Source organism: Nannospalax galili, unplaced genomic scaffold (assembly GCF_000622305.1).
Source record: "Nannospalax galili isolate Female #2095 unplaced genomic scaffold, S.galili_v1.0 scaffold1436, whole genome shotgun sequence".
Classification (NCBI taxonomy): Eukaryota; Metazoa; Chordata; class Mammalia; order Rodentia; family Spalacidae; genus Nannospalax; species Nannospalax galili.
The window spans coordinates 110605-126529 of record NW_008338997.1 but is presented as its reverse complement, the minus strand read 5'-3'; the positions used below and the strand labels follow the sequence as shown (position 1 = coordinate 126529).

General features: G+C 49.5%; 1 protein-coding gene across 7 annotated transcripts in view; it reads right to left on the bottom strand.

The window, feature by feature from the left end:
- Positions 1-15925, bottom strand: part of Smarca4 (SWI/SNF related, matrix associated, actin dependent regulator of chromatin, subfamily a, member 4) — a 95661-nt gene that overhangs the window by 59555 nt on the left and 20181 nt on the right. For 3 of the 7 annotated variants that reach the window (XM_017798287.2, XM_008833554.2, XM_008833555.2), the window contains exons 2-11: positions 13541-13790; positions 11372-11504; positions 10288-10680; positions 9938-10036; positions 8166-8424; positions 6627-6753; positions 6016-6189; positions 3409-3582; positions 1943-2110; positions 1784-1834 (exon numbers count right to left, since the gene is read on the bottom strand). In XM_017798287.2, coding sequence (XP_017653776.1) covers positions 1784-1834; positions 1943-2110; positions 3409-3582; positions 6016-6189; positions 6627-6753; positions 8166-8424; positions 9938-10036; positions 10288-10680; positions 11372-11504; positions 13541-13762 — 1800 coding nt within the window. In that variant the 5' untranslated portion in view covers positions 13763-13790. Of the gene's footprint in view, positions 1-1783; positions 1835-1942; positions 2111-3408; positions 3583-6015; positions 6190-6626; positions 6754-8165; positions 8425-9937; positions 10037-10287; positions 10681-11371; positions 11505-13540; positions 13794-15925 lie in introns of those variants that run through there. The other 4 variants (XM_008833551.3, XM_008833552.2, XM_017798288.2 and 1 more) reach the window with 2 other exon arrangements.

Genomic DNA, 15925 nt, shown 5'->3' with positions numbered 1-15925 from the left:
GGTCTACATAACAAGTTCCAGGCCAGTCAGGGCTACAATAATAACAACTTGGTGCAAGAAAGATGGCTCAATGGTTAAAAGAATTGCCACTGTTGCAGAAAACCAAAGTTCAGTTCCAAGCTTCCATTATCAGGCGATTCAAAACCACCTCTAACTGCAGTTGCAGGGAATCTGAAGCCCTCTTCTGGCCACCACAGGCATGTGCACAAAGCCCCACAAACATACAAAGAAATCTAAAAATAAAAACTAATCTTAGCCGGGCGTGGTGGCGCACACCTTTAATCCCAGCACTTGGGAGGCAGAGGCAGGCAGATCTTTGTGAGTTCGAGGCCAGCCTGGTCTACATAGCGAGTTCCAGGACAGCTGAGGCTACAGGGGGACGCTGTCTTTAAAAGACCAAAAAAAAAAAAAAAGCTGGATGGCTGGGTAAGGACACTTCTGGGTTTTTTGTTTGGTTGGTTTTGTTGTTTTGATTTTTTTTTTTTGGTGTTTTTGAGACAGGGTCTCCCTGTAGCCCCAGCTGGCCTGGAACTCACTATGTAGACCAGGCTGGCCTTGAACTCATAGAGATCTGCCTGCCTCTGCCTCCCAAGTGCTGGGTCTACAGGCATGCGCCACCACTACCAGCCTTGTAAGGACAATTCTTAACAAGCCTGATATTATAAGTTTGATCCCCAGGATCTACATGATAGAAGAGAACCAATTCCAGGAAGCTATCCTTTAGAAGGAGAGAAGTGACTCCACAAAATTGACTTATAACACACACACACACACACACACACACACACACCCCTGTAGAATAACAATAAATAAGTTTTTTTAAAAGCTGAAGGTCATAGGGAGCCTGAGGCCACCTGGGGCTGGGATATAGAAGACCTGTCTCCAAATAAATATAAATAAGTAAATAAATAAATAAATAAGGCCAGGCATAGTGGCAAATGCCTGTAATCCTACAATCAGGAGGCTCAAGCAGGAGAATCATGAGTTCACTGCCAGCCTAGGCTATATAGCAAGAGCTAGTCTCTTAAAACAAAACAAAACAAAACAAAAAAACCCTGAATAGTGCTGTATGCTTACCCGATTTCTGTTTGTGACCACTATAGCACAGAATGACCTTGGCTTCTCTAGTAAATGCACACCAAAACATGGAGCTACAGGGCCATCACATGGACAACGTACTCTGTTTACAGAAAAGGTCCAACACAGACCACATGTGGTGGTGCACCCCTTTAATCCCAGCACTTGGGAGGCCGAGGCAGGCGGATCTCTGTGAGTTCAAGGCCAGCCTGGTCTACATAGTGAGTTCCAGGACAGCTGGGGCTACAGGGAGACTCTGTCTCAAAAAGACCAAAAAAAAAAAAAAAAAAAGTCTTTAAAGAATTCAAGCCAGGCATGTTGGTATATGACTCAAATCCCAGCACTCAGAAGATGGAGGAAGGTGAATCCGGAGTTCAGGGACATCCTTGGTTATGTGGTGAGTTAAAGGCCAACACAGGACTACATGGTACACTACCTCAAAATAAAAATACAAACAGGGCTGACAAGATGGCTCAACAGGGAAAGGCCCCTGCTGCCAAGTATGATGGACTGAGTTGGAAAGCATAGAAGGAGCGAGCCAATCCACACCACACCCCCCACCAAGGAGTTGTCCTCTGACCTCCACACTCATGCCATCCATGCCACACATACTGGCAAACAAATTAAACAATTAAAAAAATTTCAAAACAAACTGAGAAGACACAGGGCTGGATAGCATTTCCACAGGAAAGCCCTGCTTCCTCACCTCACCATCTGGTCCAATCGCAGGTGTCTGTCCTTCAGCATTTTCTGCCTTCTGCAAGTAAGAGAGACAGTGTCACAAGCAGAGCCTGAAGGACGAGTCCGCTGAGCCTGCATCTATCCCAACATCTTAGGTGGCTTGCGTCCAGCCAGGACCTGATACCTTCTTTTTCTTTTTCTTCTTTTTCTCCTTAGCAACCTGGGCAGCCTTGTGCTGCCGCACCAGCTCCGTGAGATTGGCCACATATTCATCTGTTTGCTGCAAGAGGTAGGCCAGGCGCTTATCCTTCTTCTGGTCGATGAGCTTGCGGTAGCCCTCCTCATCCTCAGCCTACAAAAGCAAGAGGGGCACTGGCTGGCAGGAATATGCACTGTGCCACACCCATCAAGCCTGGCAGCAAGAGTCCCTGAGGGCTGCAGAGGAACAATCACAAGCACGCAATCGGCCCTACACTGGGCTTCAGAGCCTCACACACTACCTGCTTCCCTTTCAGTGCTGTCCACCCCTCCTCACTGCTGGATCCCAAAGCCATCATCTAGGAACAAAGGTTCTACCACAAGCCATTCGTAAAGCCTAAGTGAGTTTTAAAGTCCCTGTCCTCTAAACACTCCCTGAATCCCAGTCCTTCTCCACACCTGATCTAGGTCCCACAAACCCCAGCTGCAGTGCCCACCCATCCCTTTAGAACAGGAGTGGGAGAATCCACAACACAAACCCTCCCGGGACACCTATTCACTACCCTCCCAATGACCTGCAGGGCCTCGTGTGACCTGACTTTACAAGCTCTTTGACTCTATCCTATCCCTGTATCACGAAGTTCTAGGGCCTGAGATCTTGTGCCTGGAGTCCTGCTTCATTTCCTTCCCTCTGGTGGGATCTTCCCACAGATCTCTGCATGGTGTGTTGGGTTGTCCCTCAGCCTCTACTCCAAGTCCATTTTCATACATGCTCATACCTGGCCACCTTACTGTCTCTATCCTCCACCACGTGTGTTCTGCTTATTTAAGGGCAGCACAAGTCACATTAGTATGGGACTGTTCTGTTCCCTCCTGTGTCCCTAGTACACAAACCAGGATCTAACCCAGGGAAGATGTCACTATCTGTTCATCCAACAATTCCATCATCACTAAATGATCAGCTAGACTAATTCTGAACGTTATTTTTTTATGTGCATGCATGAGTGCCTAAGCGTATATAGATATGTGTACAGGTGCCTGCGGAGTTGAGGAGAGGGAGTGGGATCCCCTGGAACTGTGGTTACAGGAGGTTGCGAACTGCCCCATGTGGATGCTGGGAACAGAACCCAGTTCCTCTGAAAGAATACTATGTGCTTTTAACTGCTGAGACACTCTCCAGCCCTGGGAGGCCTTTATGACCTTCTGTGGCTCTCAGAAGACCCAGGGCAGGTGATCCCATTCCTTTCTTCAGAGAACACAGTGAATCTGCACTAATGGTCAGAGGAAATGGAAGCCAAGCCCAGGCCTCTGCATCCCAAAGCCAAGCTGGCTTTTCCCTCAACCCCACCTCTAACCCAAGCCACGGAACATGGAAGCACAGGCCTAAGCGAGGGACCCAGCACTCACTATACCCCGAGCACATAGAGACCAAAAGCAAGAAGACATGTCTACCATGAGCCTCCGCATTCGTTCTTTCTCGATCCGTTCATTCTCTTTCTTCTGCTCCCGCTCAGTGTTGGCATGGTAGGTGGCCACCGCCTTGGTGAGTTTCTGGATTTTGCCTGTGACTGACCTGTGATACTCTTTGAAATCCTTGGCATGTTGCAAGATGCTGTTGAGGTATTCCTGCAGAGACATGCACAGGAAATGGTTGCAATGTTTCCCCATGCAGACACAACCAAGTACACAGCTTGCTTAAAAACACAGGAATGGCAGTTGTGGTAGCCCATGTCATTAGTTCCAACACTCTGTTAGTCTCAATACTCAGGAAACGTAGGTAGGAGGATCTCTGGGAGTTCCATTCCAGGTACAGCCTTGGGGAGACCTTATCTCAAAAAACAATAAATAAATAATAAATAAATAAATAAATAAATAAATAAATAAATAACAGAACTGAGAACAGAAATAAATAAATAAATAAATAAATAAATAAATAAATAAATAAATAACAAAAGAAGCTCTAGAGCTGGGATGTAGCTCAGCAGTAGAGCACTCCTTTAATTCATGAAGCTCTGGATTCTACTTAAGCACCTCAGAAAACAAAACAAAACAAAACAAAACAAAACAAAAAAAAGGATTGGAGGAATATTGTCCACATAATATTAAGTGTTCAGTTGCTATGACTACCTATCCCAGGCCAAGTTTTAAGTCTGAAAAGTTGAAAATCAGCCCATGAGCTGACTGTGGTGGTACATACCTAATGTCCTAGCACTTGGGACACGTAAGGGAAAAGGAACAAGAGTTCCAAACCACCCTGGCCTACACAGTGAGAACCTGTCTCAAGAAAGCAGAAGAAATTGTGGTTCTTTTTTTTTTTTTTTTTAAATTTTTTTTTTTTTTTTTTTTTTATGTGTATGAGTTTTTTGCCTGCTTGTTTGGGAGTGCACCCATGTCGTGCAATGCCGCGGAGGTCAGAAGAGGGCTTTGGATTCCCCTGGAACAGGAGTTAGAACAGTTGTTAGCCGCCATGTGGATGCTGGGAATGGAACCCGGGTCTTCTGCAAGAGCAGTCAGTGCTCTTAACTGCTGAGCCATCTCTCCAGCCCCGAAATTGTGGTTCTTGATCCCAAATAGAGAAACAGTAACAAAAATTATAAAAAACTGGAACATATTCCAAAGATTAAAAAAAATGTAGGCGGGCTGGGCGTGGTGGCGCACACCTTTGATCTCAGCACTCGGGAGGCAGAGGCAGGCAGATCTCTGTGAGTTCAATGCCAGCCTGGTCCACATAGTGAGTTCCAGGACAGCTGGGGCTGCAGGGAGACCCTGTCTCAAAAAGACCAAGAAAAAAAAAAAACACTGTAGGCATTAAAAATCAAGTTTCAACAATACTGAAAAACAGACCAATGAGTCTAAATTCTACTGAAAGGCTACTAAATTTTATTATTATTGTGTGATTACAGTATGCATGTAGAAGGCAGAGAACAACTTGGCTCTCTCCTTCCACTGTGGATTCTGGGAACTGAACACAGGGTTGCTTAGCAAGCACCTTTACCTGAGCCTTCTCATTAGCACAGTGATTTAACTCTTGATTAATACACACACACACATACACACACACACACCGGGGCGGGGGTGGGGGCTGGAATTATAAGTACTGAACAGTGACTTTAAATTTTATATTTGTGGGGGCTGGAGAGATGGCTCAATGGTTAAGAACACTGGCTGTTCTTACAGAAGACCCGGGTTCGAATCCCAGCACCGACATGGCAGCTAACAACTGTCGGTAACTCCAGTTCCAGGGGATCTGACAGCCGCTTCTGTCCTCCTCGGGCATTGCATGACATGGGTGCACTTACCTACATGCAGGCAATACATGCATATACATAAAGTAAAAATAAAATATTTTTAAAAAGTAATATTTGTGATAATGGGAACAGAACCTAGGGCCCTGTGTGTGCTCTAGTAAAGTGCTTACTTTGCTACTGAGTCACTCTATCTCAGGTCTAGGATGGCCTTAAACTTATGATGCCCCTGAGATTGCAGGCTTATACCACAAGCCTGGAATAAATAGTCATTGTTTTAAAAACGTAGAAAACACAAATGACCAAGCAAGTCTGGCATACTGGTGTACAAGAGGCTAAGGCTACAAGACTACTTTGAGTTCAAGGTTAGTCTGGGCTATAGAGGGAGTACCAGGCTAGCCAGGTCTACATAGCAAGACTCAGTCTCAGAAAAAAACTAACAAAACAAATGAGAACAAAAGAGTAGATTCACCCAAAGTCCACCTGACTACAGATTTTCCTGTCATTCAGTCCCTTCCTGGCTTCTTCACTCAGCAAAATATTCCTGTGCCCCAAGGGGTCTTCCCTCACTCTTCCAGCCACTGAGGATAAGCCTTTCCTCCCCAATGCCTCTCAGGCCCTGCTGTCTACACTGGCTAAGCTCTTCTTCTCTTCCACTCTCTCACTGACTGAGTGAAAATATTTGTCCTCCCCTGTTTGGCCTATCTACCAACACAATGCATGCCCAGAGTGCTGCTGCACTGAGTGGAAGGGAGTCACAAGGCAGTGTGCAGATGTGAGGCGGGCACCTGGCTGTGAGCTGTGGCAGACACACCTGGTGCTTCTGGCGGCGCTTGCGCTCCTGCTCGATCTTCTGCTGCTTCTCCAGCTTTTCGGTGATACGGGCCTCACGCAGGGACTGCCGCTTGCTGCGCTTGTAGGCCTTGGCATTGAGGGCTGTCTCCAGGGCTGTATCCCTGCGCATACACACCACCACCTCCTGGCGCAGCTTTAGGGAGGAGAAAAAGGAGACAGTGATGATACTCACATGGGATGACCACATGTTGGGTGGGCATCATGAAGGGGTGTCATTCACTGCTTGGAGGGGACCAGGAAACCTGGGAGGCACCCATGGGTAGGGCAGGCAAAGAGCAGGAAACACAGCTGACCGCTCAGGCTGCCACACCCAACATGATTCCTGAGGTATTCTGTAAAAGCACAGCACCCTCAGGAAGAGCCCCTCCTTATGAGTCTCCTTCTGGCTGCCTCAGAAGCCCACACCTGTGTGTGCAAGGGATGATCTGGGCCTTGACAGTGAGCTAACTCATGTGGGCTCCTGGTTGCTTCAATCATTCAGGTACCCTAGATGATCCCTGCTCTTGGAACTTTGGCATCCCCACTAGCAGACAAAACTGTCTACCCCTGAGCCAAGGCCTCCAGACCCACCTGCCTCTGGAAGTTCAGCAGCCGAAGGGCCTTGAGCTCAATGGTTGCTTTGGTTCGCAGATCCCCAGCCAGGGACCCAGGGAGGTTTTCAAGTTCCTGAATTCGGTGTGCGATGCGAGCCTGCAGCCTGGACACAGAGATAGGGAAAGGACAGATGGTGAGGTATTTCCATGTGCAAGGAGCCAACAGTCTGTCTTTAAAGTTGGAGCTTGTTGCCAGGCGTGGTGGTGTACACCTTTAATCCCAGCACTTGAGAGGCAGAGGCAGCACAATCTCTGGCAGTCTGGCCTACATAGTGATTCCAGGCCAGCTGAGGCTACAAGGGAGACCCTGTCTCAAAAAGACCAAACAATAAAAATAAAAAATAAAGTTGGAGCTTGTGAAGAAATCGGGCCCTTGAAGGAGGGAGGCAGGCCCGGCCCAGCCCTAAGTCAGAGGATACCACAGAAAAGGATTCCAGCTCTAACACAGAGCACAGGCAAGCAGCTGGAGTGTTCCTAAGGACAGGGCTGCAGGGACCAGAGTGACGGTGACTGTGTCAACTTGACACGACCTGGAATCACCTTGAAAGAGGGAACCTCAACTGAAAAACGGCTTCCATTGGACGGGCCTGTGGCCATGTCTGAGAGATTATCCTTACTTATGACGGATATGGGAGGGCCCAGCCCACTGTTGGCAACACCATCCCTAGGCAGGTTAGGTCTGGGCTGAGTGTGAGCCAGGGAGAAGTTGGCAGTGTTGTTCCATGGTCACTGCTTCAGTGCTGCTGGAGCTCCTGTCCTCACCTTCCTCAGCACTAGACTGTGATCTGGAAGTGTAAGTCAAACCCTTTCTTCCCTAAGATGTTTTCGTCAATGTTTTATCATAGCAGTAGAAAAGAAAACTACAAAATAGTGACCTAGCTAGGTGCTCATGTCACATGAGCTGGTCTGGGGCATCTCCATTCCAGGCCCAGTGTGAGACACAGGGCTGTGAGAATTTACTTAGACCATGGGCCTCAGTGTCTTAAATTGAGGAGATTCCTCAAAACCCTAGCAACTTTATGTAGGAAAAGCCCCCTGGCTCCATCTTCCCATACTTATTTGTGAAGCAACTACTGGGTGCCCAAGGCAGTTTCTGGTGTGGAGTCTTAGCACTGAATGGGGCCAACAAAGCTACTTGTTGCTCTGCTCCAGCTCAGAGACTCATTAAGAGAAAGGCTGTAAACACTGGTGGCAACAGGGAGGGAACGGAGTGAGACCAGGAAGGGCTTCTATGAGAAGGTACCCTCAGCAGCGAGGCCTGAAGCCAGAGCCTGTGCAAAGTCTTTGGGCAGGACTGGGCCTGAGAGAGGGAAGAACAGGAGACTGGGCATGGGTGAACGGCTAATGTCAGGAATGAACCAATTTGAACCTAGGGAAAGGAACTGATGTAAATTAGCTGTAAGAGCAGGCATCACACTGCTGTGTGGGAGGAACCACAGCAAGCTCTGTAGCTGGGATGGGCACTGCTCTCCTGTGCCGGCACTCACGGCGGACAGTGTAGTGTCCAGTGCCTCACCTGTACTCCCGCTCCTGCAGGATCTCTATGGGGTCCAGGCCCCGGGGCTTCTGGATAGGGGTGATGCGACTCTGCTTCTGGTGCAGTGGCACCAAGGGTGCAGGCTGGGCCGGCTGCCCCGGGGACTGCGTCTGGGGTGGCATCACAGGTGAGGCCGCAGGTGGGACAGCAGGGGGCGCAGGTGAAGGGCGGCCTGTTGGCTGTGGGGGGATCAGCTTCTGTGGGGTGCTCGTGGGTGCAGCAGCATTGGCCATTGGTCCTGGGGAGAGGTAAGTGGAGTATGCGGCTTGAGCTCTGGGGCCCATGGGGCTGCCCTCCCATCTCTCACCCGGGCCACACCCAGACACCCCTCCCTCGTGCTCAGTCTTCTGGTGTCCCAACCTTAATCCATGATGCAGTACTGAGTCCTTCTGTGCCTAGCCTCAAGGGAACAACAGGTTCCTTTCTTTTTTAAAAAAATATTTTATTTATTATTTTTATTTTATGTGTTATGAGTGTACTGCCTGCATGTAGGTAAGTGCACCCGTGTCACGCAATGGCCACGAAGGACAGAAGAAGCCATCGGATCCCCTGGAACTGGAGTTAAGGACAGCTGTTAGCTGCCATGTGGGTGCTGGGATTCAAACCTGGGTCTTCTGCAAGAGCAATCAGTGTTCTTAACTGCTGAGCCATCTCTCCAGTCCCCAGGTTCCTCGCCCTTCCCCTTCAGCAATGTCTCTACCTTATACCCTCAGTTAACAAGAGTCTAAATATATTATATGGAAGATTCCAGGAACAAGCACTTGTTAAGTTTTCAATTGCATGCTGTTCTTAACAGCTACACCCCAAATCAATGCCTGCAAGATGGCTCACAGCACAGCATCACAAGGGTAAGTTCAGTCCCAGCTACTGTGAGAGACTGGCACCCAAACAGATTACTCTATTACAATTTTTTAAAATTTTTATTTATTATTTTTATTTTATGTGTATACGTGTATTGCCTGCATGTAGGTAAGCGTGCCCGTATCATGCAATGCCCGCAGAGGACAGAAGAGGCTGTTGGCTCCCCTGGAACTGGAGTTACAGACAGCTGTTAGGTGCTATGTGGGTGCTGGGATTCGAACCCAGGGTCTTCTGCAAGAACACCCTTACAATGTTATCTTTAGTTGTTATTACTATCTCTACTTGCTCTATGAGTTACACTTTATCACAGGTAGTGTACTGAAATACACAGTATCACTGTTATCTGCATATCAGGCATCCATTCACTGGGGGTCCTAGATGGCTTCTCCCACAGATGAAGCTCTACTCCAGGTCCAAATAAACCCCATTTCAATGTTCAGTGATCCCCCTCACACCCCAATAGGGCAGGCATGTCCACCGCCCCAACCCAGACGTAGACCTTGAAATACCTGCTGCCCAGCTAAATTTTACAGAGGTCTCTGGAGCCTCTGCGGACAAGGCCACACAGAGTCGTCAGCACCAGCAATAAGCTGCTAAACTGTTCTGCCCACCACCTGCCTCCATTGCAGTGTTCTTACTAGGGAAGAAGACCAAACTCAGAAGCACCTTATCCTCAGAGAGCTTGTCTGTGCTCACAACTACACCTGGCTGTTTCCTGGAGTTCCATCACAGACCCAATCCTCTTCTCCTATGCTGACTATTGCTATAAGGAGACTGCAGGACAATTCCCAACCACAGGACAAAGGGAACACGAGGCATGCAGCAGACTGCAGCACGTGTACAGTGCAAGTTCAGGACAGTAGGCCATGGCATGAAGAGATGGAACTTACCTTCAGGCCAGGGCTTGGAAGGCCCTCCAGGGGGCTGACCAGGCATACCGGAGGGCACACCCGAGGGTCCTGGGGGAGGCATGTTGGGTCCTCCCATACCTACATTCAGGGAAACAAACCAACACCACTATGTTCACACCTGCCAGCTGTGCCCATCTGTCCACGGAACACACCCACCACTGCAAACAAGCCCTAAGCTCCAGTACAGGGGAGATAAAGAAAGGGCATTTACTCTGACAGAGCCCTGCCTGTCTCAGCAGCTCTAAGTACTGCCAGGGAGTCAGGGTTTCTTGCCACTTTCACCCACACTGAGCACCTCCCCACCCCAGAGACAGGGATGTGGGCCTTACCATGGGGCCTGCTGTAATTTGGAGGTGCTGGTCCTGGACCAGGGCCAGGGCCAGGCCCAGGTCCTGCGGCAGACACAGAAGGTGGAGGTAGCGTTGGCATTTGCTGTTGCATCCCAGGCATTGGTCGCTTGCCCTGCACAGCCATCTGTAGATGTTCAGGCAGGGGTTGGCCCCTGGCCAGCATCTTGTAGGCCATGATCTGAGCTCGAAGCTGATGCAGCTGGTTCTGGTTAAATGGGGTGGGGCCTCGATTCTGCTGCCCCAAGGCTTGGGGGTCGGCACCATCCAGCGGGGTTCCTGCTGGCCCAGATGACATCTGGGGGCCTGAGGAAGGGCCACTGGCTGGCACGGGACTGGAGGCATGCTCAGAGCCACCCAGGGGTGAGGGGTAACCTACAAGGAAAGCTAGTTAAGTGGTCACTGGATAGCATGCATCTATGATAGCTAAGTCATAGCCACACCATCTAGCAAGCCCAGATACACACCGAGAGGGTGGCAGCTGATTCACAGCCTCAGTTTAGCAGCCCACCTGGTCATGAGCAGCTTGCAGTCATGTTCAGTGAGGGCAGATGGTTAATGCTAAGGCTGAGACAGCAAGCCATGCTCCCTCCAGCCTGTCCTCCTTCAAGGCAGGGTGGACTACACATCCTCCTCTTACCAGGCCCTTTCTCCTATGTCATTCCCATGAGGTCCCAAGCCGGCCACCCCTGGGGAAAGGAAGGGCTCCACAAGTCATCTGTTACATGGGTCAACTGTCCCTACAGAAAAGCCCCCTTGTTTAAGGTAAAGTCATGAGGCCACTGGAGCAGCATGCTAGCCCTTGGGCCCACCATGTGGGGCCCTCATCTCACACCCCATGCTGATTAACCATTCCATCCATGTTCTGTCCTCCAGGACTGCTCCAAGACAAGACAGCCATACTGAGCACTAGTCACTCCTCCCCAGGCAGCCTGAGTCAAGGTGTCTCCAGAGCCCAGCTGTCCTGGCTCCCCTGGGAATTCAACTGTGGAGCCTCACTGAGGAAAGTAGGTTCTGTGTTTCATGTGCATGACCAACACAAGGCAGAAAGCAACCCAGATGGTACCTTGGGAGTGCTGGTCCATGGGGCTGGGTGGGGGCCCCATGCCTGCATGGGCCCCAGACCGCATGCCCATCCCTTTCATCTGGTTGTAGCGTGGGTCTTCAGACATGCCCTTCTCATGCATGGACTCCATGGGCTACAAGAGGAACAAAGACAGGATTGGCAAAGGACACAGAAGAGGTGGAACAACAAAGTACCACAGGGAAAGACCACAGACACATCCACCTAATGTTGCCACGGTGTCTAATGAAACCCCAACAGGGCCAGTGGGCTGAACTCAAGGCCTGGTCATGACAGCTTTGGGGTATTAGAAAACATATTCAGCATGCCATCTGTATCTGAAGGTGGCCACTTGGGAGTTGGTGGCCTGTAGGTAAAGGGACAGCTAAAGAGGGAGCTAGGAGAGATGTGCGCTGTTTCAGGAGGCACTGAAACCCCACAAGGAAAGGATGCTCGCCAAAGCTTCTGGTCAGGGTGTCTTGGTTGGAAACCAGGCTATCTGTCCCTGTGCTAAGACTGACCATGAATATGGGAAAGAAGATCCTTATCTTTGGAGACTATAAATGAGAGGGCCAGGGAGAAAAGTCTGCCCACAAGGACTGGGACAGCATTCAGAGACCCACTGTCCTTGGTGCCTTTGCAGCTGCCATCATGGAAAGAGCTGCTGCAAAGATGCCCCATATCTGAGGCCAGGGTGACACTGGTAGGATGCTGACATGAGGGGATGAGGTGACACATGGTGTCCTTGGCAGAGGATACACCCCCAACACAATGCTGTAGTGTTTGGGAAGGAGATGCTGCCTGAGATCTGTATGTTTGAGTAAAGCCCCAGTTAACAAGCATCCTGCTCTGCAGAAACTCACAGGCCAACAGGTGATGAAGAAAACTGATACCAAAGCTTATTACTTGCTGTGACAGAGGAAGAGGCTGGGACAAAGACATGGTGCAGCTTCATGGGGGGCTAGGTGGAGGTGGAGGCTCCCCAGTACTGTTGGGTGTTGAGTCACAAAGCCTTGCCCCCAGCATGGCATGAGGTCTGTGCAGGAAGGGGTCCCTGTCATCTAGGACCACAGCACCTAGCAAGATGCTGGACACATGGCAAGTATACCATAGACACCTGTCAGAAGTGTAGAATGTGTGGAGATGGGAAAATGTCAGAGGAGATACAGGCACCATGCTGGAGGAAACTGTAAAGCAGTACCTGGGCACATGCATGTGACCCACAGTCCCCAGAGAAGGCTCAAGATAGATGCTCCACTGAGATGACAGGACAGCCTAGCAAACAGGAAGCTAAGGAAGGACTGTGCTCTGGGAAGTAGAGCACAAATGCTGCACAAGGACCACCCAGATGGGAGGGAGGATCTAGGCCTCTGAGATAGCTTTCCTAGCTGTGAAACACAGAACAGAACACCAGGCCTGTGCAGGGGGGCAAAGCAAGCACAGGGATGGCCCTCCCTGGAGGAGTGCTAGGCGCTGGCAATGCCAGCCTGGTGAGACTGACTCCAGCCTGAGCTACATCCTCTCACACCACAGAGTCTGGTGGGCCAGGTTGGTGTGCTATGCTGGTATTACTTCCATCCAACTCTGAGGGACACACCGGGGCAGAAAAGCTACTTGCCAGTATCCCTGGCTGTGCTTTAAGCAAGAGATCAGAAAACCAGCATAGCAGGCCCTGGTGGCGCACATCTTTAATCCTGATACTTGGGAGACAGAGGCAGGCAGATCTCTGTGAGATCAAGGTCAGCGTGGTCTATGCACACTGCGAGCTGAGGCTAAAAAGGGAGACCCTGTCTCAAAAACAGCAAACAAAAAGACAGCTGCCTGGAGCACAAGTTCAGCAGATCAAGCACCTACTGCCCTGCCTTGAGTACCTAGGCCACCAGGTCAGAGTGAAGCCCAAAACCCACAATATTCCTTTATTAATGAAAAAATAAGTCAGCTCAGGGCAGGACAGCCACTCACTTCTCCTGGCTCAGAAGGAAAAATGGCCTGACCTCTGTTCACAGGAGCAGGCCCAGGGGTGGGGTATGAACCAAGTCAGGTTCCCTCCTTCAGAGGTCTCTTGCCTCTGGCCAGGGATGGCTCTCCTGCAGCCTTGTGTTGGGGGCAATAAGGTGCCTGGGTAAGCCGGTCTGGAGAAGGAGCACAGGAGTGACGTGTGCAGGCTCCTACCTTGTGCATCTGGTGCACGTTGTCCTGAGGGTACCCTCCAGGCCCCTGGGTTGGCATGGGGTGTCCTGTGGAGGGAGGTCCAGGGCTGGGCCCCATCATGCTGTGGGCAGAGCCCGGTGAAGGGCCTGGGGAAGGGCCCAGCATAGCTCCAGGTGAGGGCCCAGGTCCTGGGGAAGGGCCGGGCCGAGGAGTTCCACCTAGGGGTGGGTCTGGAGTGGACATCTTCACAGGAGCTGCAGACAGTAGTCTCCTGCTGGAAAGAAATTCTGGTCAGCCTGGGATCTGGGATACAGGCTTGGTAGGTCTAACACAGCAAAGTGGCTCTCTAGCCCAGCCATGGGCTTGCAGCTCTCAGCCCTCATCAAAGAAGCTTCTTTCTGCAGCAGATGGAGTTTACTACGATTGACAACAAGGCAAACTACTGAGTTAATAAGCAACCATACAGAGCCAAGTCCCCACTGGTACATCACATCTACAATGTAACCCCTACACCTATAGCTCAGAGATCATCACAAGGAGGGAGTAAGAAGATTTTAAGAGCCATAGGATATGACATGACAGGGAAGCAGCACCCATGAAATCTCAACATGGTTGCCTATACAAGACCTCCATAATGACACCAGTTGACATGGCAATAGGGACAAGGAAAGTTAACAAGATCCTACCCTAGATGAAGAACTACAGGGAGTCAATGGGTGCTGAGAGAGGAAGAACCAGCTTTCATCAGAGATGAGCACCCTGACAGGTTATCCAATCCCAAGTGGTCAGCTCTAAACACACATACATATGAGCATCACTAAATGGACTCAGTATATGAAGTCAGGAATTTAAAAGATTTAAAGAAAAAAAGGGGTCATCAAAGGAGGACCACTGAGTCATGTCAGAATCACCCAGCCCAGTGTCCTGCTCCACAGGCCCTAATTAAACCTTTCATCCATTCCTTTTAGAGAAAACTATGTACTTCAGACTGAGAAACTAGAACAGAAAGCAGGGTGTGGTATTACATGCCAATCAGTTTAATCTCATCTTCTGCTACACAGCAAACTCTAGGTTAACCTGGGCTACATGAAACCATGACTTCAAAAAAGGCAGGCAGGTAGAAAGGCATCAGATCAAAGTGTACCTTGGAGGATGAAGGGCACAGACAAGGTCTATACCTTGCTAAGTTCTTGACTCTGGGCCATCTTTCAGGTCACAACAGAAAGGTGTGAGGGACGGGGAGTGCTAAGCAGCCCTTCATACCTGTAATACCTGCTGACCTTCCTACCTAACAAGGGGAGATTCAACTTCAGAAATCCAAGAGAAGCTAGCACGTCAAGCTCCCTTTAAGGTAAATGAACCTGCAGCTGAGGAGCTAGGTCAGTGAATAAGGAAGCACTTGCTGCACAAGCAAAAGGACCTGAATCGGGATTTCCAGAATTCACGTGTAAGTGCTGTACAACAGTACAAATCTGCAACCCCAACACTGGGGAGGAGGATACAGGAGGATCCTGGGGACTCATGGGCCAGTCAGTCCCTATAGGTGAATCTCATGCTTCAGGTTCAGAGACCCTGTCTCAAAAAATAAGTTAGAAATGCCCACTGGTGCAATACTGACATGAATATTATAGGAGTAACCAACTACTTTCTAATTGGATTTAAGGTCTGCTTCACAGGCTGGAGCTCATACCTGACTTTGGTATCAGACCTAGGAGACTGAGGCTAGACAGTCCACAGACCATGGGAGAAAGCCTAATACAACTATTCTGCTAAATAGAGTATTAAACAGATTTCTAATGACTTATTTTTATACCCATAGATTGATGCAGCTCTCAGTTCTCACCAGATTAGCTTCCTTATAAAGCAGATGGTAACAGAGAACCACAACTGGCCACCGTGCAGCAGCTGCAGAGTGCTTATCCGTAAATATGAATCCTATATCAAACTTCTGCCTCTCAAGGCTTAGGGATCATTGTAGAAGAGGGGCATAAGATTGTGAGAGTGAGAAGAGGTGCATGACCACAAGGAAGAAGTTTTCCAGACAGCTGGTCAGTTACTCATATGAATTCAAAGCAATGCTGACAATACGAACAAGATCCCCGTAAGCCAGAAATCCCAGTATAAATAGGCGGAGTGGGTAAGAAACTCCAACCCTATCTGAGGAACTACTGGCAACCAATGGCTGCTGGGAAGAGATTTAATCTCATTTAAGGGTGAGATTCTTAATAGGTTGACCAGGCTCCAGTGAGTAAACCTATACCAAAGGGCATTTGGGGACACAAACATGACTCTATCGGCCTTTATGTATGTGAGTATGTATGTGTATCAGAGTACAGAAATTTGGTGGGGGGAGGGGTTAGAGAGGGGTACAGATATGAGAGGAGACCTAAATACGATCAAAATATA